General features: G+C 57.7%; 8 protein-coding genes across 8 annotated transcripts; 4 read left to right on the plus strand and 4 right to left on the minus strand.

The window, feature by feature from the left end:
* Positions 1-226: 226 nt before the first annotated feature.
* On the minus strand, positions 227-5,803 carry PHYSODRAFT_251712 (hypothetical protein; the record flags this gene model as incomplete). Its single annotated transcript, XM_009522139.1, has 1 exon — positions 227-5,803. The coding sequence occupies one exon, from the start codon at positions 5,801-5,803 to the stop codon at positions 227-229; it is 5,577 nt and encodes a 1,858-aa protein (XP_009520434.1).
* Positions 5,804-5,935: 132 nt separating this feature from the next.
* PHYSODRAFT_350080 (hypothetical protein) lies at positions 5,936-7,172 on the plus strand (the record flags this gene model as incomplete). Its single annotated transcript, XM_009522140.1, has 4 exons — positions 5,936-6,435; positions 6,515-6,693; positions 6,770-6,865; positions 6,960-7,172. The coding sequence occupies exons 1-4, from the start codon at positions 6,330-6,332 to the stop codon at positions 7,170-7,172; spliced, it is 594 nt and encodes a 197-aa protein (XP_009520435.1). The 5' UTR covers positions 5,936-6,329.
* A 605-nt stretch (positions 7,173-7,777) lies between these two features.
* Positions 7,778-10,168, plus strand: PHYSODRAFT_481939 (hypothetical protein; the record flags this gene model as incomplete). The annotated part of the gene is made up of 4 exons (XM_009522141.1): positions 7,778-8,478; positions 8,561-9,393; positions 9,550-9,743; positions 9,833-10,168. 4 exons carry the CDS (start codon positions 7,778-7,780, stop codon positions 10,166-10,168), a joined length of 2,064 nt encoding a protein of 687 aa, XP_009520436.1.
* Positions 10,169-10,335: 167 nt separating this feature from the next.
* Positions 10,336-11,481, minus strand: PHYSODRAFT_359419 (hypothetical protein; the record flags this gene model as incomplete). The annotated part of the gene is made up of 6 exons (XM_009522142.1): positions 11,309-11,481; positions 11,114-11,231; positions 10,934-11,030; positions 10,772-10,861; positions 10,616-10,701; positions 10,336-10,549 (listed from the first exon to the last, which is right to left on the minus strand). The coding sequence occupies exons 1-6, from the start codon at positions 11,442-11,444 to the stop codon at positions 10,336-10,338; spliced, it is 741 nt and encodes a 246-aa protein (XP_009520437.1). The 5' UTR covers positions 11,445-11,481.
* Positions 11,482-11,640: 159 nt separating this feature from the next.
* Positions 11,641-13,184, minus strand: PHYSODRAFT_483697 (hypothetical protein; the record flags this gene model as incomplete). Its single annotated transcript, XM_009522143.1, has 2 exons — positions 11,641-12,900; positions 13,137-13,184. The coding sequence occupies 2 exons, from the start codon at positions 13,182-13,184 to the stop codon at positions 11,641-11,643; spliced, it is 1,308 nt and encodes a 435-aa protein (XP_009520438.1).
* A 101-nt stretch (positions 13,185-13,285) lies between these two features.
* On the minus strand, positions 13,286-14,149 carry PHYSODRAFT_486860 (hypothetical protein; the record flags this gene model as incomplete). The annotated part of the gene is made up of 1 exon (XM_009522144.1): positions 13,286-14,149. One exon carries the CDS (start codon positions 14,147-14,149, stop codon positions 13,286-13,288), a length of 864 nt encoding a protein of 287 aa, XP_009520439.1.
* Positions 14,150-14,615: 466 nt separating this feature from the next.
* On the plus strand, positions 14,616-18,565 carry PHYSODRAFT_311765 (hypothetical protein; the record flags this gene model as incomplete). Its single annotated transcript, XM_009522145.1, has 8 exons — positions 14,616-16,502; positions 16,575-16,763; positions 16,834-16,976; positions 17,060-17,123; positions 17,228-17,359; positions 17,437-17,514; positions 17,585-18,272; positions 18,462-18,565. The coding sequence occupies 8 exons, from the start codon at positions 14,616-14,618 to the stop codon at positions 18,563-18,565; spliced, it is 3,285 nt and encodes a 1,094-aa protein (XP_009520440.1).
* Positions 18,566-20,612: 2,047 nt separating this feature from the next.
* On the plus strand, positions 20,613-21,046 carry PHYSODRAFT_285047 (hypothetical protein). Its single transcript, XM_009522146.1, has one exon. The coding sequence runs from the start codon at positions 20,626-20,628 to the stop codon at positions 20,965-20,967; it is 342 nt and encodes a 113-aa protein (XP_009520441.1). The 5' UTR covers positions 20,613-20,625; the 3' UTR covers positions 20,968-21,046.
* The last annotated feature ends 901 nt before the right edge of the window (positions 21,047-21,947 follow it).

The raw sequence follows: 21,947 nt of genomic DNA on the forward strand, positions 1-21,947 counted from the left end.
GTATTTTTAATCCGATGCAAATTATGTGATTTGGGAATAGAACATCGGTGCTTTTGATCCGACTCAAATTATGTGATTTGGACCAACAATTTGGTGCACGAAAATGAGGTTCTCCACACGAACGCTTTGTTGTTGATATGATGGTGCATTTGCACAAGGTTTGACACTCCCCACTATATCATCTTGAGGTCAGTAATACGAACGAATATGGCGCGCACGCCAGGTTTTATACAGCCTCCATGGCTGGGGTGGGCACTTCGGTGGCGGCGGCCGCTGCAGCAGCGGCGATAGAGCTGTTGCTGGCACTACTTCGCGGCTGGCTGCTAGATCCCCGGTTCGACCCTGTGGACGACGGAGGCGCCGAGCCATTCGCCAGCATCTCCCGGCGCTTCTCCTCGACACGCTTGGCGCGGATCTTGGAAACGATGTCGTCCACGTCGCCGGTCTTGAGCGCTGCGAAGCCGCTCTTCTTCTTCTTGAGCTTCAGCTGCTCCAGACGCTTCTTGGTCTCCTCCTCGCGACGAATCCTCCGCTCCTCGGCGATGCGCTTGCGCTCATTGTCGCGGTCGGCCGACTGAAGAACCTTGGCGAACGAGTAGAAGATCGAGAAGAACGCGTCCGGACCGCAGTCCGGGCTCGAGGGGTCCTCGCCGTAGAACGACGCCGTCTCCTCAAAGCACTTGGTCATCTTCTCGAGGTCCTCCGCGATCTGCTCGGAAGTCTTCTTGGCGCGGTCAGCGAAAGGCTTCACGACCTCCTGGAAGCGGTCCGAGATCTTCTCGGGTTCCTCCTCGGAGCCAGGCACTGGGTCAGGCTGCGGGTATTCCTTCTCTGGCAACTTCGCGTGGGTCTCCAGCTCATTGCAGATCAGATTCGCAGCTTTGCGCACGGCACTTTCACCAGCCTTAAGCACTTGCGTGGTGACACGGCTTGCACTCTCGATGGAAGGCAGGCTCTTGTCAAACTCAAGGATGGCTGGGTCCTTCGCGCGTAGCACCTTGGCAACATAGTTCAGCAGGTTGATGGAGTTGTCGGCTGCCTTCACTTGGTTCAACTTGAGCAAGATGTTTAACCGGAAGCCCTTCGCTCCTCCGCGCGACGTGCCATCATTTAAAGCGTTTCCGAGTGAAAGCACGACGCGGAAGATATCCTTTAGAGGTTCACACGCTTGCAGTTCTCGGCAAGCATTTGACACAGACTCCATCAGCTTCCGCTGCTCCTCAACGTACGCATCAAACTGCCATGTTGCATGGATGGCTTGCAACCGTGTGGTTAACCGCGGTACGCAAAGCATCTCACGGAAGTACTGTTCAGCATCCCCCAGGAGCTTTGGATCGCCAGTGTAGCCTCGTACAGCATCCAACTCTTCATCCTCTGGAGCGAACTGAAGAAGAGCTGACACCCGTTCCACAGAGAGCAGTTCCTTGTCGACTAGCAGCACAGCGTTGCGAAGCTTATAGTACGGCAACCGAAAACGCGCCAACATGATACCGATGTTGTTCGCACGTTTCGCGTCAATCAACGCAACTCGTGTCGGAGCTCGTCGCTTGGTTGGCTTCTTTGTCTCAGACTCCTTCGCTTTAGCAGGCTTGTTCACAAAGATATCCGATAGCTGGTCGACGAACTTGTCCAGCACCACGTCCTTCTTCGGTGCCTCGGGCTTCGGATTTTGTGCCTTCGATCTAGCAGCGAACAAATCCGCGACACTCGGAGGACCTGCAGGCGCTGCAGACTGCTTTGCTTTCCGTTCCTCCTCTTCCTTTGCAAAGCTTTCCCAGATTGTGCCACTAGTCTCCTCGCTTTTTACTGCCTCCCAGTAAAGATTTCGAAGTTTAGGCTTCGGGGGTCCAGTTACAACAGGTTTTGCTGTCGCCTTCGGTGCCGCAGCGGACAAGTTCTCAGGGATCATCTCATCGGGTGTGTCTAGTACTTTCGGCTCCAAAGACTCCGCGCTCATCTTCAGCTCCAACTGCGGCCGCGGCATTCCCATCTTCAATAACTTAAAATACTTGGCGTAGCTTGGATGTTCCGATGCCTTCACCGTCTTCCCAACGTCCGCCTTAATTTCTTTTCCGTCCTCGTCTACCAATTTGTCAGGGGTATCGAGAAGGTCCCCATCTAGCCCCTCCGATGCTGCTTTCAGCTTGATGTGGGGAAGCGGCATTCCCATTTTCATCAGCTTGAAAAACTTCGCAAACTTCTCGTGCTCTTTTACAGGGACGCCCTTCGGAGCGGGTGCCCCATCCACCACTTCCTTCCCCTCCTCGTCGATCAGCTTGTCCGGCGTCTCCAACAGACCAGCGTCAAGGCCTTCCGCCGAAGCTTTCAGTTTTACATGCTCCATAGGCATCCCCATCTTCAAGAGCTTGAAGAATTTGGCGAACTTCTCGTGGTCCTTCACTGGTGTGCCCTTAGGTTTCTCAGCTGGGGCCGCCTCCACCTTCTTTCCGTCCTCATCCACTAGCACATCCGGAGTGGACAGCAACTCCCCGTCTAACCCTTCAGCAGATACCTTCAGTTTAATATGTTCAAGCGGCATTCCCATCTTCATCAGCTTGAAGAACTTCGCAAATTTCTCGTGTTCTTTCACGGGGACTCCCTTCACAGCGGCCGCCCCTGTTCCCGCAACAAATTTGCTACCATCTTCATTAAGAAGAACATCTGGAGTTGACAACAATTCGCCATCTAGTCCCTCCGCAGACGCCTTAAGCTTAATGTGTTCGAGCGGCATTCCCATCTTCATCAATTTGAAGAACTTCGCGAACTTCTCGTGGTCCTTTACAGGAATACCCTGCGGGGCTTGACCTGATTGTCCAGCCACAAAAAGTTTCCCTTCATCATCAAGGAGCTGGTCAGGCGTGCTCAACAGAGACCCATCCAACCCCTCCGATGATGCCTTCAACTGAACATGTTCGAGCGGCATCCCCATTTTCAACAGCTTGAAAAACTTGACGAACTTTTCGTGCTCCTTAACTGGAATTCCAGTAAACTCAGGGCCAGCATCACCATCTTTCAATTCATTGCCGTCTTCGTCAAGAAGCAAGTCAGGGGTTTCCAAAATTGATCCGTCGAGCCCCTCTGCCGACATCTTCAACTGAATATGGGGCAGCGGCATACCCATTTTGTTCAGCTTGAAAAACTTGGCGTATTTTTCGTGCTCCTCAGCTCGCGTACCCTTCTTCTGCTCTTCTTCAGGCTTTGACAGTTGGATCAGCTTGTCGGGGGTCTCTAAAATCGACGGATCAAACGTTTGAAGTTCGCTGCTCATTTTGAGCTGCACGTGTGGCATTGGCATCCCCATCTTAAGAAGTTTGAAATACTTCATCAGCTCTGGGTGCTCGTTCGCAGCAATAGTCGAAGGTGCATCCTCTTCGTCGGTCTCATCGGCAGTCACATCCGATAGCGCGAGATCGTCATGGTCCCGATCCTTATTCTCAATCAGGATAATCGGACCCATGCGGAATTGGAACGTGGGGTCTTCATCCGCGCACTTTTGGAGGAACTGCGCGTAGCGGTCGCGCATTTTCAGCAGCGTCTTGCGATCATCATATCCAAGTTCGAAGTTCCGCACTTCTTCCACTGGAGCGAGCAAAGTAATCTGTTTCATAACCTTTTCAGACAGCGCCCACATCTCCTTTCCAATAACGCGATCACCCGGAATAAACAGCAATTGTTGCAGGATCGACAGGAAGCACGTTTGAAGCTCGGAATCGTTTGTCACGCTATCAAATAGGGAGCGGTACACACTGTCCACGGAAGCCAGATCTGTGTTCTCGTAAATCGTGTCTTTCCGGTCGTCCTCCATGAACTGCTCGAACACGTCGATCTGCTTTTCCATGTTGTCCAATTGATTTCGTAGCTGCGTAACCGAGCTGCTGATAATGCTGTTGCCACCATTTCCAAATCGCTGTGCACTCGCACCCTTGTTTGCACCTGCGCCCTTGCTTTCAAGCGGAAGCGACGAGCGGGCTATACTTCCATCAGGCGAGAGTGTTGCCGGTTCCCGATCTATGGGCGATGGCGGAGCACTTTTGCTTGCTGAAAGACGACCCCCACTTTGGTCTTCCGTGCTCCTACTGATTGAGGATCGCCTGCCGCCAAGCGCCTTCAAAGAGTCTAATCTAGTGATAGGAGTTCCAGGCATCCCCCGCCCCGTGACGGGGGAATCCGTGGACCGACTGCTCAAAACTGGCGAGGGAGTATTTCTCGCAATATGCTTGGCCGGCAAAGGTGAAGGAGTCGCTGGAGCGTTTGGAACCGGAGATGGAGCTCCATTGGAGCCTTCTTCGATCGTAGAACCAGACGCGGAGGTAGCAAGCGGGTACTTCGTCCGCTGCACAGCGAGAGACTTGGCACGAATCTCTTCAAAGTAGCCAGCCATTTTGAGTGCCATGAAGTCAGACCGGATAGCTAGTCGGTCTTCCAGCCGGATGGCCTTGTTCACAATGATATTCACAAAGCTGAGCACGTCTTCCTTGAACACAAGCGAGTATCTCGTCGACTTCAGCGCATCTCGCAGACAGCTGAAGCGGATATTTTCGCCCTTAGTCTCCTTGTAGTGGTCAAACGCTTCGATAACTGCGGTGTGTCCCGCCGCGCTGTTGTAGCACACAATCCCAAGCAGCTGCAGAGTGTACTTCTTGACGTCGCCATTTTCTGTGTGGAAACATAATGCCACCCTTTTCACGAGTCCTGGCGTGTTGGTGATGGCTTCCACACCCGCCGTAAAATGGGTCAGCGATCGCAAGATTCGCAGGATTACCTCGCATATGCGCGTGGCCTTTTCGTACTTGGAATGCTCAATGGGGAATGGCGACGGATCGGGAAGTTTCATCGTGAGGTAATCCAAACCAAAGTGACCCAAGAAGGACTCGAGCCAGTCCGTCGACGCGGCAGAAATCTTGCCACGAAGTGCCTCGAGATCCTTCAGACCTTTGTTGTCCCATTTCAGCTCGACCAGATTTTCCGCAAACTTTTCGGCCTCCGTGGCGTTGGATTTCGTGTTGTCTTCATTCTCATTCTGCTGCGCATACCATACGACGTGCCACTTCGTTTCCAGTGACTCGATACGAATCAACTCGTCCATAACGTCCTCCGGTACCCCGCGCTTCAACATGAGCTCTCGATACATCTCATCCACAGTCTCCCACTTGGGTGGCCTGGGCGGTTTCTCCTTCTCCTTCGGCGCGGCACCGCCTGTCGGTATCCTCGTAGCGAAGAAGTCCCGGAAGTACTGCAACTTCTCGTTGAAGTTCCCGTCTTGGACGGGGTTCGACATGGAGATCGACGACCGGAAGAAGCTGTTGCGTCTCGGCTTCGACTGCGTCGAGTGGCTGCTCTCTTGCCTCTCCGGCTCGCGGCGGAACTCCATCAGCAGCGGCCACGCAGTCGGATCCTTCTGCAACTGCATCGCGTGCTTGACGATCTGCTCGAAGGGCATGTCATCGATCGGCGTCTTGTGGATGATCTGCAGGATGTCCCCGATCTTGACGCGGCCCGTGGATTCAACGTATCCAGCCTTGCCGCCCTGCAGCGGGCGGAAGCCCTTCACCACTGCGCCGCGCTGGGGTTTATCCCGCTCGATGTGTCGCGCTCGCAGGTCGAGCCCCAGCGGCCCGGGCGTCGGGACTTCGACCCGGAAGACGATCGCGCGGTCGCTGGCGCTGGGGTCGCTGCCGAAGAACGGGCTGCTGCTGGTGATGGACATGGACGACGGCGTGCCCGTGATCGAGTGCGAGTACGCCACGCTGGGCGACTCGCGCGCGTTGGCGCCGGTCAGCGAGCCGCGGCGCTTGCGCCACATCCTGCGCCTCGCTGTCTGCTCGCTGTTAGCTGCGGATCTGGAGCTGCTGCCTGCAGCGCTGTCAGCCGGCGGCGCGCGGCGGCTGTCGCCAAAGTTTTCCCTGCTTGTTGGCAGAGGGAGTCAGTGAGAACCGGCCGGCCGGCGGGAAGCCCCGAGCGCGTGTGCGTGTGTGTGCGCGCGCGGCGACGAGCGGAGAGGGAGAACTGTCGGTCACCTGCGATAGCCTCGCGAGCCAGGCAATCTATCTATCTGGGCTCGGGTCGAGTCGTGTCCGTCGGCGCTCCTGGACTCGAGAGATGGCTCCTTGAGGTTGCAAGGGGACAGAAGTGCCTTCCGACGTTCGGTGGTACAATGTACCTCATCGATGTACAACACACCAAATCACCTCGATGCGACGCGCGCTGTACCCACAGCAGCTGTTGACGACTTCCAACCGCCGTTTGCACCTGGGTTGTAATCGCTCAGTCCCGAATCGCAGGCGAACCAGCTTCAGCCAAGACCTCCTTCTCTCTTCCCCAGCAGCAACATGTGCATCCTTTGCTCCGGCGAGCCCGTGGAGGACGATGTGCGCAAGGGCAACCCGGGCGCCTTCCACGTGGGCATGATGCAGGCGCCGTCCGCCGACCCCTTGTGTGAGTTGCCGTCCGCACGACGCCACTTCCTTCTTGAATGGTGCCGACTGACGAGACCTCTCTGTTCCTGTGTGCGCAGGCTGCCTGGGCTCGTGCCTCTGTCCGTGCTGCGCGCAGATCGTTATCCGCCGCAAGGCGCTCAACTACGACATGAGCAACTACACGTGCTGCCAGGGCTACATGGACGGCATCGTGCCCTGCGCGCGCTCGGGCCGCTGCGGCGAGTCCAGCTGCCCCAACTGCTGCCTGTGTCTTGAGGTCGGCGACTGCAGCAGTGCATCGCTTGGACGGGCTGTGTATTGACTCTGTGGTCGCTGGTGTGATCTTGCTACAGGCCTTCTTCTGCAACGGCTGCGCCGTGTCGGCCACGCGCATGATGGTCATGGACCGCTACCGTCTGCAGCCGGACAAGTGGGACAACCGCATTATCGTACGTGCTGTCGGCGGCGTAGCATGTGTACGAAGAGCTGCGTTTAGCTAATGCCGTCTCGTTGTGCTGCCCTTGTCGTGTGTCGTCGCTGTAGCGATGCAACAACTGCATTCAACTGGCGAGCTGCATCTGCAGCCTGCTGTCGATCTGCATCTCGGAGCTGGGCGACCTCGCGGACATCATGAACTGCATCGCGCAGTGCACGTACGCCACTACACAGGGCTGCATGACGGCCCAGGTGAACGTGGAGCTGCGCGAGCGCGAGAAGGGCTTCGAGGTGCCGGACGAGACCATGGATCGCGTCTGAGCGGTGCTCGGCGCCGATGCCTCGAAAGTCTCGGATGTTGAGAATCTTCCAGCTACGAGCTTCTTGTCCGCATATCCGTAACCCTCAATGCATTTTTCATTCCGGTGATGTATCAGCCTGAGATATCCAAAGTAGGATACTACTCCAAGTAGTTAGTGGGTTGTGTCGGCAAAATGACTGCGCGGGGCTGTTCGCAGGCTCAGCGCCTACATCAACAGGGAGTGGTGCAGACATCCGCTACATGTAGTTGCTACGAGGCCATCTAAAGGGCCCTGATCCCTCCTACCAACGTAGGCTAATGCACAACGCTGTTCTTCACTCTTGCGACCTCGAGTCAAGTGAAATTATCCACATCGGCTCGTAGACGCTGAACCGCTCGTGCTTCCAGGTAGAATGTTAACCTCCGCATGAATCATCGCCGTCGTCTCCACATAAGAAGCGCTATACTGCCTCGCTCCTAGCAGGGAGCCAAAGTTGCAGTCGTTGAAGTTGAACCGTATGGAAATGATCGCACCATCCTATCCTCCGGCATACCGAGGCCTCCCATCTGTCACATATAGCCTTTGATCGTTGGGCGGCAGCATCGACACCAGCGCAGCACGACCATGGCGGCGGAGTCCGAGGAGCAGCATGACGCGACCGTGCAGGGCCGCGTGACGGGCATCATCTACCCGCCGCCGGACATCCGCGCGGTGGTGGACAAGACGGCGCAGTTCGTGGCCAACAATGGGCGCGCGTTCGAGAGCCGCATCGTGGGCGAGCGCATGTCGGCCAAGTTCTCGTTCCTGCGCGAGTCGGACCCGTACCACGCCTACTACGAGCACAAGGTGAGCGAGTTCATCGCCAAGAAGAACGAGCCGCCGCCGGCCCCGGAGGAGCCGCAGCAGCAGCAACAGGAACATGCGGCAGAGCAGCAGACACAGCAGCAGCCGGAACAGGACAAGACGCAGGAGGTCGTCAAGGCGGCGGAGTCCTCGGGCGACGTGGTCGTGGAGAAGAAGGCGGTACAAGATGTTACGGCCCAAGTGGCCAAAAAGATCAAGGAGAAGGAGCTGGAGCCGCCGCCCGAGGAGAAGTTCATTATCAAGCACCCGTCGCTCAGCGCGCTGGACCAGGAGATCATGTACCTCACGGCGCAGTACACGGCGCTGAGCGGCAGCTCCTTCCTGTCGGGACTTGCCACCCGCGAGCAGCGAAACCCGCAGTTCGACTTCTTGAAGCCTACGCACCCGCTGTTCGCCTACTTCACGGCGCTAGTGGAGAGCTACACGCTGGTGCTGGCCAAGCAGGACGCGCAGATGAAGCGGTGAGTGGTTTTGTGAACGTATTTCTGGGTGGTACTGAGTTGGGACTCATTTTGTGATTGATTTTGGGGTGGTGCGTTGCAGGATAGAGGAAGGGATGGAGCGCATGAAGGTGTTGGACCGATGTGTCCATCGGATGGAGTGGCAGCGTACCGAGCAGGAACGCAAGGACAAGGAGGCAGCGGAAAGCGATGCCGAGCGGCGTGCGCTTGCACAGATCGATTGGCATGACTTCGTTGTAGTAGAGACTATTACTTTCGACGGCGATGACGATTTGGGAGCCGCTGCTGCCGCAGGTGACGGAGAAGCAAAGGGATCGGATGACGAGGATATGGATATGGAGGAGGACGATGATGATGAGCCCAAGCCAGGTATCAAAGTGGTGGAAAATTATGTACCGCAGGCCACAGCAATGACGGCGCAGCAGCCACTGCTGAGTGTGGATGGTAAGACGCTTTCGTCCGCCGAGGCCAACGAACACATGCGCATCTTGTTGATGAACCCGAAGTGGCGCGAGGAAACTCAGCGGCACTTGGAGAAGCAGAAAGAGAGCTCATACGCTGCAGGATCGGCCATCGCAGACTCGTTGAGGAGATTTGCTACGAAGCGTGCGGATATCTTCGCATCATCCGCTGAGGAAGAAGCGCGGCTGCTGCAAGCGACGACAGCGCCGACGGCTGCAGAGCAGCAGCAACGACAGCAACAACAACAGCATCAAGAGCCTCGCGAGGACGATATGGAGGAGGATTCAGATGAGGAAGAGAAAAAATCCGCTCCTGCGGAGGAAGCTCCAAGTCAGCCTGGGTTTTCTGAAGCTGGACAACTACCACCAGGAGCTCCGATGGCCCAACCTCCACCAGGAATGTCCGCCCCCATGGTCTCCGTTCCTATGATGGGGGCTCCTGGAATGGGCGCAGGTGCTCCGGGCATTAGCGCTCCGGCCGTTGGCGGTGGGTTGGCACCTCCCGGAATGGTGCCCTCTGCGCTGGTTCCGCCGCCGCCGGGGATGGTAGGCATGGCTCCCCCCGGCGTTATGGCTGCTGGAATGGGTCCACCTGCAATGATGGCTCCAGGTTCTGGGCCACCAAGCATGATGCCCCCGCACATGCAGGTGGCACCAGGAATGAGCAGTGGTCCTCCCGGTATCGGTGCTGGTCCTCCGGGTGTTTCAGGACCTCCGGGCGAAGACCTTGAGCCAGCAGCAAAGCGACAACGTACAGGCGGTTCGTCTTTGCTTCCAGAGAATGAGTTTGCCATCCGGCATCCGGTACGTGCGTAGTGGCCTTTCGATTGTTGCAGGTGAGAGCGCTGGATGATGAATGTATTTGTGTGATTAATGTATTTGTTGTAACGCAGGGAGCTGTGCGGTTGGTTGTGAAGGTTCCGAACGATCCTGACAATGCCCAGTGGAAGCTGGAGGGGCAGACATTGAATGTGGAGGTGGATGTAAAGGACAACATGCGGACACTCAAACAGAAACTCATGGTAAGCTTTTTGGCTGTGCTGCAATGTTCACCTCCACTAACGATGCTCTCTATTTTACAGGCTGATCTGCAGAACATGCCGGTAAACAAGCAGCAGCTCAAGTTCTCGATGGGTTTCGTCAAGGACACGCTTACGTGCGCTCACTACAACTTTGTGAACGGCACAGTGTTGGAGTTGAGCGTTCGCCAACGTGGTGGCAGGCGGTAGAGGCCATTCAACGCCACCAAATTGTCAACGGCGTAGACAACAGTTAGCAAACTGCTCCAGATACGGCATGGTTCGTGTAGCTGCATCGGAAGCAGCAAAACTGGTGCGTTGATATTGAATTCGAAACGATAAAACGGTCTTACTGCGCTGGGCCGATCTAGCAATTTCTAGTACCCGTCCAGCTTCTCTTCCCTCAGGTCAATTTCTTCTGCACACTTGACCATGTACTGCAGCTCAACGGCGAATTGCTTTGTGGCTTCGAGATCCTTGTCCTTGTCGTACACTTCGCCGAGCTTATTAATCACGGCGTCAATATGGTCCGAGATTTCTTTGCGAATCTCATGCAGCGCGTCCACATCCTGTGCTTCTGCGATGCGTTCTCTGCACGTCGTGTACAACCGTCAAAACAATAGCCTAAAAAACCAGACGAAAGCCAACTTGCTGTACCTGATCTCCATGGTCTGCATCAGCAGCTCAGGGTCTACAGCAGTGCTTGCGGTCTCTCCGAGCGCATCAATTCCGTGCAGCGCCAGCTATAAACGCACAAAAAGTCGATGTCAAAAGCATTCCTACACGATACTGAGGCAGCGAGGTTTCACGAACCAGATACTTGACGCGCGTGTTGGGCTTCTTGAGCATCTTGTAGGCATCGTTGATGACTGCAGCGTTCACAGCAGAAAGTTCCTTCTCGAACTGCATACACACAAATCACGTTTCGAGGTGAGTCTCACGCATCTACCGCGCCAGCAGCTGTAGCCACCGCACCTCCGACTTGGATCCATACAGATCCGGGTGCAGGCGCTTCTGCAGGTTCCAGTACGTCTTCTCGATGCTGCGCTGCTCCAGGTTAAAGTGCTTGGGGCTGCCTCGCCACCAACCAAAACGCGTCGTCAGCCACGCAGTATTACATACAGATCCTCTTGTCTTTGGCTCCAGGAAGCGTACATTTTGAACATCTCGAAGTAGTCGCAGTGGCAGCTCTTGTTAATAGGCTGGATGGCGTTGCACGAGCCGCAGAAGAAGGAACAGCAGTCCGTCGCGTGGTGGCACTTCCAGCAGTCGGCTGCGGGGCACAACAAGTCTCTCAGCTCAGCATGATGAACAGCAAGGGCTCCGTTTAACGAACGCCGTAGAACGTACGTCCTTTTGCCTCGTGTCCGCACGGCGCGTCGTCCTCCACCTTCTCCGCTGCAGCAGCAGCGAAGCTGCGTGCGGGCTGCGGCGCCCGCCACACCGCGCGCTGGAGGCCTCGGCGCAGCAACTTTCCCGAGAGCATGGCTGAAATGGCCGAAATGATGGGTAAGCGAGACCTCTCCGAATTGGAAGTGACGACGCTGCAGGTTGGAGGCGGACCTGTGTGCACCACACCATGAAAAGGAGGCGCATACAAAAGCGAGGCCAAAACATTCATTCCTGATGTTTAGCAAAGATTAGCATTGAGGTTGAAGTGGTCCTGCCAGCCCGAGCCAATGTTACGACCCAGCGCCACCGCTGCACGTGGCTGCCGGCGGAGGGAAGGATAGCACCACCTTCTTGCCGTTGAGCGTATCGCGGAGGAGCATGTTGGCGGCGCGGTTCACGTCAAGCTTGCCGCCCTTCATGCGGAAGCCGCGTAGCTGGGCGAAGGACTCGCACAGCGTGTAGGGACACCAGTCGTCGTCATCTTCGTCCACGGGCTTGAGCTTGTACACCTCGTGCAGGTGCGGCACGCAGTTCTCGGCAATGAACCGAACAGCGCTGAAAGGCTCACGCGTCTGGGCAATGGGGAAGCTGCCGAAAAGGATCTGCAGCAGCACCGGCACGTTGAAGCGAGGAAACACCACACCAGGGCAGTCGCACACGAGGACGCGCGAGAAGACCCCGTCGTCACGCTCCAGCATGTCTACCTGCTCGAAGTAGTGCGTCTGAAGATGCTTTGTGTGGCCGGGAGTGGCGGACACACTCACCAGTTTGCGGTCGAAGAGGCTGTTGAGCAGCGAGCTTTTGCCGACGTTGGGCTCCCCCACGAACCCGATTGTGAGTGTGTCTGTCTGTCGTTCTTCGGTAGTAGAATCGTCATTCAAACTGCGGTGGTCGATACCAGCGCTCACCTGCCCGATAGTTCTCATCAAGGTGGCATTGCTCTCGCCGACGCGGTCGCGACTGTACGCCAACACGGGGATATCTTGTCCGTACCGAGCTTGCAAATACGCCGACCACCTCTGAGCACGCTCCTCCGCCACTAAATCAGTCTTCGTTAGCACCAAAACGATACGCTTCCATGGGAACTTGGTTCGAGTGTGCGTCATGAGTTGGTCGCTAATGTGGAGTAGCGGACATCGGACATCAGCGAGATGCACGAGTACGGAGGAGCGCTCAATCACTCGCCACAACTGGCGCCACACCTCCAGGTTCCTTTCGTACAGATTGAGCTGTGCGCCGTCTTCACGACCCGTTGTCTCCAGTTCGAGGTACTCGATCCACTCTTTGAAGGCTTCGTCGTCCACCTCGTTCAGCTCGTCTGGAGTCATATCCCGTGACCACTTTGGTTTCGTCAGGATGCGCGGCTGGTTGGCAGGGTCTTGTATACCGAACGCGTAAATTGACTGCGAGTTGCCTCGATCGGCCGCATACACAAGCTCGCGCGTTGCGTCCTTCTTCCTGGCCTCAACGGCAGCCTTGGACTCCTTCTGGAAGATCGTGCGAAGATCAGCTCGCCCTGAAGATGCCTGTGCCAACGTGACGTTACAAGCCTAGCATAGGTACTGATCGGCAGATCCACTACCTACCGGTTGGAAGGCAGGTGACGCCGGCACGCCCGATGCTTGGGCGTCGTCCTCATCAGCGTCGAGAGCGTCTCGCGCGCGGTTCCTCGCACGCTTGTCCCGAAGCTACGAGTGGGCAATTGCAACAACACACAGCTGTTATGTACTTGTACCTCTTCGCCTTGCCGCTATAAACGGGTTCTTTCATGGCGATCGCGTCTGACCTGCTGCTTCTTGGCCTTGCCGCTGAACGGCTTCTTTCGCGGCGGCATGTTGGTGCAGGTGCACTTATTACAGTATCTGAAGTGGAATGCGCACTCGTTACGGTACTTAATTTTATGAGATGGCTACATTTGAAAGAGGTGATGAATGGCTACAGCTTCTTGCGCGGCGTAGCTGTCGCGTTGGCGTTGATGGTGGGCGTGAAGGTGCATTCGCGCATCTCGCGCTCCTGTCGCATGCGCTGGAGCCGCACGTTGCGCTTGCGGACGTAGTCTGGGTCGTACAGTCGGCTGGAAACGTTCACGACGTCCGTCTTGGCCGACTGCATTGATGCTTCGGAGCCGATTGAGTCTCGCGACGAAATGGAGTCGCGGCGGTTTGTGCGCGGTGTGAACGAGCAATTCAGTCTCTCGCTCCGGTCGCGCATGTTCTTCAACTTCTCCTCCCGGTTCTTGTAGAAGTCCGGCTGGTACAGCCTCGAGAACACGGCGCCGCCGTCCGTGCGGATGCTCGAGCGCGACTTCTGGGAGCCGCAAACGGAGCCCGTGAAGTTCTGAGGCCTCGGCGTCGGCAGCAGCGAGATATTCTCTCGAGTCAGAGCTGCTACGCGCGTGGGGCGCGGCACCGTGCGAGAGGAAGCAGGAGTCAACGTCTCTCGGCGTCTCGGCGGCGGCGTCTTGAGTCCGCCCAAGCTCTCAAACTCGGCGCGCGCCATGGCGTTGACGTTCTTGTATGGCGACATGTTGCCCACATTGGTCGTGATCTTCCTGCCTGAGTAGATCCCGGATCTTGACAGGGTGTCAGAGCCGCCGCTTGCTGTGCGAATCTTCTGCCTGTAGCGCGGCGGCGTGCGCTCGGTCGAAAATGAGTCGCGCGCCGCATAGTCGTCCGCGAAGATGCTGGGGTCATCGTCGCCGAGGTCGCGCACTGCCTGCTGCAGCCGCGCCACCTCCTGCATGAGGTCGTACACCGTCGGCAGCTCGCCCTCCTCGTCGTCTGCGTCCTCCGCGTCCATGTCGAGTCTGCGGCGCACAGGAGCAGGCGGCGGCGATGCCTCCCCTTCGGCTAGCACTGGCGACGGCGCCTCCGCTGTGTCCACCGCTATCATGTCGGGGCGCCCGCAGCGAGTCTGATGGCGGGGAGCTCCGGAGCAGATCGATCCCCCAAGCCACGCGCGCGCTGCCACTTCTCGGCTTTTGCGCTTGAACCCTTTCTTCGTGGTGTACCGTACATCGTTTGCACCATCACTCCTGATTTCGGACCTAAGCGGAGCCCTTCCCGCGCCCCGCATTCGGCACTGGGCAAAGCAGACGCGCGTCAACAACCTCCTGGTGGCGATCGCTCAGCACTTCAGCAGCAGCAAGCCCGCGACCGCCTACTGTACCCGCCGCCTACCGCCCCGTGCCAGTGTGGCGCGTCTCTGGTCTGCGCGAAGCCTCACCGGACCGCCAGACGCCGAAGACAGCAACAGCAGCAGCAGCATGGCGACCCGCACGCAGACGCAGAAGACGGCGGCGTCGGGGGCCGAGACACCCACTTCCATCACGTGCCAACAACTGACGCCCCAGAGTGCCAGCAACACGCCAGCTCGCGACATCGCCGAGGAGAGCAAGGGCGGCCAGCAGCCACGTGCGCACGGGAGCGAGTTGCGCTGCGTGCTCTGCGGTCTGGCTGCCAGCTCTACCATTCGCCTCGTGCGCTGCAAGAGCTGCGGCAGCCACTTCCACGCGCACTGCGCTAACCTCCCGCTTCCGCCCGAGGAGGGAAACCTTTTCTGTCGCCACGCGTGCTTCGCAGCGTTCAGCAAGCAGCAGGCCAAGGCCCCCGTGTTCAGGACCGGAGACTACCCCCGCCTCGCCACGCAGATCCAGAGCGTGCTGCAGGAGAAGTCTGACCGGCTTCAAGTGAGACGCCAGCTCCCCCTGCAGGAGGTGGGCGCTGGAACGGGACGCGGACGCGGCCGTGGACGCGGAAGAGGCAGGGGAAGAGGTCGAGGAAGAGGAAGAGGCAGGGGGAGAACTGCCGGGACCAATCGATCTCTGGACGATTCCGATGACGAAGCCAGCCAAGGAAATCCGCGTCTCTCCTCAATTGATGGGGAGCAAGCTGAAAGCCCTCAGGTACCCAATGACGCCGAGCCGTACACTCCAAGGAGTGCGAGCGGTGGTATGATGCACTCGAGTAATAGTAACAGCAACACGCCGCGTCTCGGCGAGGAGGACGGGAACATGCAACCATCCTCGCGTACTGCGTCCCCTGCGTCCCGAAGGCCGTTGCGAGGATTCGACACGGAGCAAGACAGCCACTTCCGCAGCGCCCCTCCGCCCAACCTACCTGCGTCTTCCTTGCAGATGCCTCGGCAGACCCGAGGCGAATACTCTTCCGCCCCAGCGCCTGACCAAGCAGGCGCTGACGGACCTCGACAGCACCACAGTTTTTCGGTATCGGCGCAGCCATATCCGATCGCTGGTCCGCGTCAGCAACAGTCGGAAGACCCGCGATCACTTCAATCGCCTTCAACGTTCAACTCGACGCCTCAGTTCTTCGATGGTCGCTCGTCCGGGCGTGTACCGTCAGCACAACCTGGGGCACCGGGCATGCAGCCACCACAGCAGCAAATGCAGGAACATGGAGCTCCTCTTCGACGTGGTGAATTCGATCCTGCCTATCGTGGTGGGGCGCCAACAGGCCCGATGCCTCCTCAAGCTCCCTATGGCGACGCCCAGAGTGGTGACGTAGCATCAGGCCAAGCTCCAGGCTTCAAGGATGCCCCCGCGAACACATACCCTCCTCAAGGTCAATTCCCGCCCCAGGCGCCGTCACAGCTCCCCATACGCCGACATACACCGAACATTCCGTGGCGCAATCCTGCAGCGTTCCCTGCAGAGATTTATGAGCGCTTTAGCTGCCACTCCGACGATGCCAACCACGTGTTCCGGATCGACCTTACACCTGTCTTTGACGATAAGGCGACGAAGCTGTACCAAACCGAGATCGACTTTTTCTTCCGATGCTTCGAGTCGCCTGATGTGAGCCTTGTTGTGAAAGGCATGAGCAGCGAGCTCAACCAGTATATCTGGGCGTGGCCATTCATCCTCGAGTGCTGCGGTAACGACACGCATTTCGCATTCGACCACTTCCAGTTCAAGCGAAATTCCGAGACGGATATGCCTGAACTTGCTTACGTTGGAGAGCTGCAGCTGTCCATGGCATCGTTCAACTCGTATCTCGAGAAGTATTTATCGAATGTACCTGGAAAGGACGTCATTGTGCTGGAAGACCATGTCACGAAAAAGACAGTGACTATCGTGGCGTCCGAAAATATTATTGCGCTTAACAATTTGGTGCTCGCTAAGCACTGCGCGCAGGTATGTATAGTTTTATACTGTGCTGACCGGATTCGCTTCGCTAACCCTTGTTGTGATTCATTGCTTTTCTAGCTCTATAACGACCTCATCAAGGGCTTTCAGTGGGATGTTTTTGCTGGCGGCATTCACTGCTTGCTGCAGTACCTCCCGCAAAGTAGCTGGCATGAAAAGTTTTCCAGTCCACGACTGCATTTCAATTTCCCTGGGGCACGAGGTTCGCTGATGGATCCAGGCAATGGTACTACTGATACCGCTTACCAGGTACGATATTACCGGTGCGGTGGATATCGTTATATTATATTTCTTATGTTGTGACTTTCCCAACATGCAGGTCCTTGTGGGGTCGTTGGAGTTGGTCATTTTCGAGCGCTTTGAACCTCAGTACAAGGCCGATTTCGATCTCATTTTACAACGCGCGGGGTACGACGCTGACAGGAAGACTATGCTACTAGATGCTCATCTTCGTGCTCTGAGGTAAGCATCATTGTGAAAATTGTCTGCATGACTCGGGGATTATGACTCAATAACGCTTATTTATGTGCAATCTCTCTTTACAGAGCCGCTGGTTTTGCTTTTTCAACCGTGCTTCTTCAGGACGGAGAGTTTGTGCACGTCAACAAGGTGCGTTGGTGACGATAATGTATATAGCTAACTGGAAATGCTTCTGTGTGCTATCGTTGAAAACACCACTAATCGACGGTGAATTTGTTTCGGTGGCTTTGCAGGGGCGCCAACATTTCTGGCGCGTTGTAGAAAAAGACAGCGTTAGCGGTTCCATTAACGCACCTTGCGTATTCCTCTCGTGGGAGTGGGTCTACCAAGGTGTTTCGCAGCGCGGTATCTCTACTGAATGCTGGGTACGCGTCGGCTAAATCCTGTTTGCTACTGCGTTGTGGCTGAATCTAACGGCTTTTTTGTTTGCGTTTTTGCTCAGTTTGCAATGAAGAACGCTAGCGTGTGCCCGGATGGATGGGTTTTCGACCCTCGCCGTGCGATTGTTGAAGCTGCTAAGGTGCGTTCGCTGCTATGGTGATGAAATGATCCGCAAATTATCTAACGTGCATGTTTTGATACCATTGCAGTGCGGCGTGGCAATTGTGCGCATGGGTCAGTTCTTGCGCACAGCATTGGCGTCAGGGCGTCCGCGGACATCGCAAATGCTATCGTTTACGTCTGTCCCCGCGCCTATTGACCGCGGTGTTGTGGCTCAGCGCCAAGCCCAGATGGTCCTCTTTCTGGAATCGATTCTGCCGTGCCTGGACGCTATTGTTGAGGAGGCGTACGAGCTAGGTCTGTCCAGCACGGACGACAGCGACGAGTTCCGCAAGGTTTTTGATGACGAGAGCATGTGGCGGACGGTAGATGCCGACTTGCGCGACCCACCTAGTGACAACGCGGAGAACTACTCGTGCGGCATTTGTGGACGAGAGATCACCAACCTGTATAAGCAGTGTCTAGGCTGTGCTATGTACTCCCGCCGATGCCGCCCCAACATGGCGTATCCAGTCTTCCGCATTTGTCTGCGTTGCCATTCGCAGCCGGACCAGCACCACTTTAAGCCACGCGCCATCGCTTCGTACTACGACAAGGTGCTGAGCTCAGAGGGGCACACGGGCCTGCTGCCAGCCACACGCCGCTACCAGTCAGTACGCAGCTACTTCAAGTGCCGGTGTGTGCCGTCTCTCCGCTGCGCGCACTGCGGCGGGTGCGAGTCGTGCAGCTGCCTGTGCCACACGTTGTTCCAGACCCGCTTCCGCTTCACTGCTCCCGGTGCGTATCATGCTTGGTTTCCTGTATATTTTCCCTTGTTATCCAAACATGGGTGGCTGCGCGGTGCTGGGGTTTGCTCGGCCGGACTGCAGCACCCCATGCACATTACCACCGCTTTTGTTGAGTGAAGTAGCTAACCAACGGTGTTGCGTTGTGCTGTCTTGCCTTGCATTTTGTGTGCCTGCACAGCGAACCTGGAGCGACTGCGTGCGGACGTGGACGCCGTCGTCAAGTACCATCAGCAGCAACTGCAGCAGCAGCAGCAGCAACAGCAGCAGCATCAGCAACGATAGCTCAGCTAGGCGCCTTTTGTTCACTAGTTTGCCGGCGACGCGCGCGTGCGGTGGACGAATACAGCAGTATCCCTTCTCAGACGAGCATGACTCGGCTCTGCGCGTGCTGCTTGGTGCCGCCCGCGGCATCGCTCGCTCACTCGCTCGCCCAGCGCGCGGCCCTAAGATGAAGCGTTTGTGACCCGACCCTCCCTCCCACCCGCCTTCACCCATCATTACCTCCCGAGTTTACAGCCGTGTTTGTTTATCCTCGTCTCTGCTGTGAGCCCCATCTGGCGCCAAGTTGGCCAGCGGCCCTGGGCCAGTGGCCCATGCGGCGATACAGGATGCAGAGCGACCCGCCAACCGACGAGCAATCAACCTTGGCGGCGCAGCGTGTGCTCCTCTCGCCGCGTCTTTGGTGCGTTCCGGTCCAGCGCGCCCTGCTGGTCATTTTCTCAGTGGCAGCGGCGGCAGTGCGTGCGCTCGACTCGCCGTCGGTGACCCGCGCTGGAGGCCCGCGCTGTCCGACGCATCGCCTTGCGGTGCTGCTCGGTGTGGCGCCGCTTTGGTGCTTGGTGTTGCTGCTGGACGGCGGGATCCTATTGCGCACTTCTTCGCGTGCTTTTTTGCTTTTTTCTGCACGGATTTTCTTTAGAAAGCAGCTTTTTAGGATCGTGTCGGCGGTGCATACAAAGCGCGAGTGAGTGCGCCGACCGCTTTTTCGGCGGTGTGCCTCGCGTTCTTTGCGGCCGCCGAGTCGTGGCCTCGCGATTGAAGCGTTTCCGCAGTCCTTGAAGTTTTGCATGTTCAACTGGACTGGAACTCGCGCACGCCCCAGATTTGACGGCCCCCGGCTTGAAGGCTGGCTGGCAGGCTGGCTCAAGAGGTTGAGGCCCGCCAGGTCACATGCTGCCTCAGCGCATGCGCGGCGATCCTCCAATCCCCGCCCAGCGCTCGCTGCCTGTCGTGCGTCGGCGCCGAAAGTGCCCGTGTTGAAGAAGCCCGACACGGAACGGAGCAGACTGCCGAGCTGGCTGGCGGCAGTCTCGTCAGGATTCCTGACTCAGGAAGCGCTTGGGTTCTCGAGCGCTTAGAGCGAGCGAGCGGACGGCCAAGAGCAGCAGGAAGCGACTCCGCAAAGATTCTGTTGCCAGGCGCCCGAGTTCCAGGGAAGCAGAGTCTCTGTTGCGCCACGGATGCGCGGCGCTCTCGCTGGCAGAGCAGCGAAGGCGCTCTCTTTAACCGAGGCTCCAGCGAGGCCAGTGGAGTGTCGGCGGATCGATGATGGCGCTGGCAGCCTCGGGTCTCGGCTGCACTGCACTGCCTGCAGCGATCGTGCGTCCAGCCTGCGGCGAAGGCTCGCCGCCATGCGATGCCCGTGCCTGGGAGCGGCTTTGCCAAGTAAAAAATGTGAGTTCGCCAAAAACGCGCTTTCTTTATCCTTTGACGGCTCCTTCAACTGACCCGATCACAGCCATAAACGAGGCATCCTAGGCGCCCCGTCGCTGCGCGCCTCGAAAAGCCAGCGGTCGCCGCCACTCGCTTCCAGCGCTGGCGGAACGCTCGAGGCTCAGTCGAAAAGTTTCCTCCTCGAATGCAAAGCGGTCGGAGAACGTCCAGCCCCGAGTCCTGCCGCCCCTCCAGCTTCCCCCCAGCCTGTCCGGAAGCCGCCGCCGCCTGCCGATTTCTTCGCCGCGGCCTGCCCGTGTTATCTTCGTGTCGAGTGCCGTTCGAGCGCGTCTGGGACTGAGCGCGCTGCTGCCCCCGTGTTTGTCCACCCAACTAAACCACCACCACCATCACCCCATACACCAAGCTTCATGAAGCGCAACTTCGGATCGCTCGACCTCGCGGCGCTGGACCTGGAAAGCCCCTTCCACACCGGCGCGGAGAGCGCCGACTGCAGCCTCGAGGACCGGTTTTCCGCTTTGGACACCAGCGCGGAGGACTACAGCATGGATGGTGGCTCCGAGTACAGCAGCGACGACAACGTCGGTTTCCCTATGGAGCGCATGGAGGTGCCGCGCGCCGACGTGCACTCGGCGCCTCAGTCGCTGCGAGATGAGTCCCCGCAGGATATGGACATGGAGGACGCCATGCCCGAGCTGTCGCTGCCCGCTCGCAGTCACCTGGGCTGCCGCCCACGCAGTGAGGATGGCGACGTCCGGGTGAGCCACGTGCTGCGCTCGTCCTCGAGCGAGGTCCCGCAGCACCTGCACGAACAGCAGCACCACATGGAGCTGAACGCGCTGAGGTGTCTAAGCCTCAAGGTGATGCTGTCCAACCTGTCTACATCCGCACCCAACAGTGCCAACGCCAACGTCGCGTCCAACAAGCCCAGCTACGCATATCCCGGCGTGAACGACCGCGCCAAGACGGCGCTGCTGCCGATTCGCCAGCCGTCCCTACAGAGCGTCTAGTTCTCCAGATACACTACACGAGGCCCATCGAGGCGTTTCCTTAACTTACTTATCGTAATAGTACGCTTTATTGTATTGGAAGAGCTCGCCCATCGAGGCGAGCGTCGAGGCAAGCAACGGTGAAGGCGGCGGCGGCTATTTGGCGGCGTGGAGGCACGGAAGCTTGGGCGAGGAAAGCCCTCGGTTCAGTCCCCCCCTGACTTGACTGTTTCTGCCCGGGGATGTGAAGATGGACCTTGCGCGTCACGCGATGTCGCGTCTCATGTTTGTGGTAAATCGGACTCAGGACTGTGGTAAATCGGGCTCTGATGGTCGCGCGGTTGGTTGCCTTCGGGCCAAGTTCAAGCGCAGCCACCGGGCTTGCTCGTGTGACTCGGACATGCGCGGCGGCGGCAAGTCGATCCAGCAGAGGTTTCAGGATTGCTCTCCGGTGTGGAGCTCGTTCGTTTCTGCGCTGATTCTCGTTTGCAGCGGCAGAGTGGAGTTCAACCCGCTGGAGTGGAGTTTGTCCGAGATCGGCTGCTTCGAGTGCTGTCGAGCACGAGCACTGAAGGCTGCTTGGTGCGCTGACGTTAAAGATGGAAAAAGAGAAAAACATCGTAGTAGACCGAAGCACATTTTAGGGCAGCAAACTGCACGCCACCTGCGCTGCGAAGGCCGATTGGAGATGTCTAAAGCGAGCGCCCAGCAAAGGACTCGCACAGCTGCCCGCTCGCTCGCTCTAAGCGCTCGAGAACCCAAGCGCTTCCTGAGTCAGGAATCCTGACGAGACTGCCGCCAGCCAGCTCGGCAGTCTGCTCCGTTCCGTGTCGGGCTTCTTCAACACGGGCACTTTCGGCGCCGACGCACGACAGGCAGCGAGCGCTGGGCGGGGATTGGAGGATCGCCGCGCATGCGCTGAGGCAGCATGTGACCTGGCGGGCCTCAACCTCTTGAGCCAGCCTGCCAGCCAGCCTTCAAGCCGGGGGCCGTCAAATCTG

The sequence above is a fragment of the Phytophthora sojae genome (genome assembly GCF_000149755.1).
Source record: "Phytophthora sojae unplaced genomic scaffold PHYSOscaffold_2, whole genome shotgun sequence".
NCBI lineage: Eukaryota > Oomycota > Peronosporomycetes > Peronosporales > Peronosporaceae > Phytophthora > Phytophthora sojae.

Bases quoted from the DNA above. Each gene is read 5' to 3' on its own strand.
- PHYSODRAFT_285047 (XM_009522146.1), top strand. From the start codon at position 20,626: ATGGACATGGAGGACGCCATGCCCGAGCTGTCGCTGCCCGCTCGCAGT.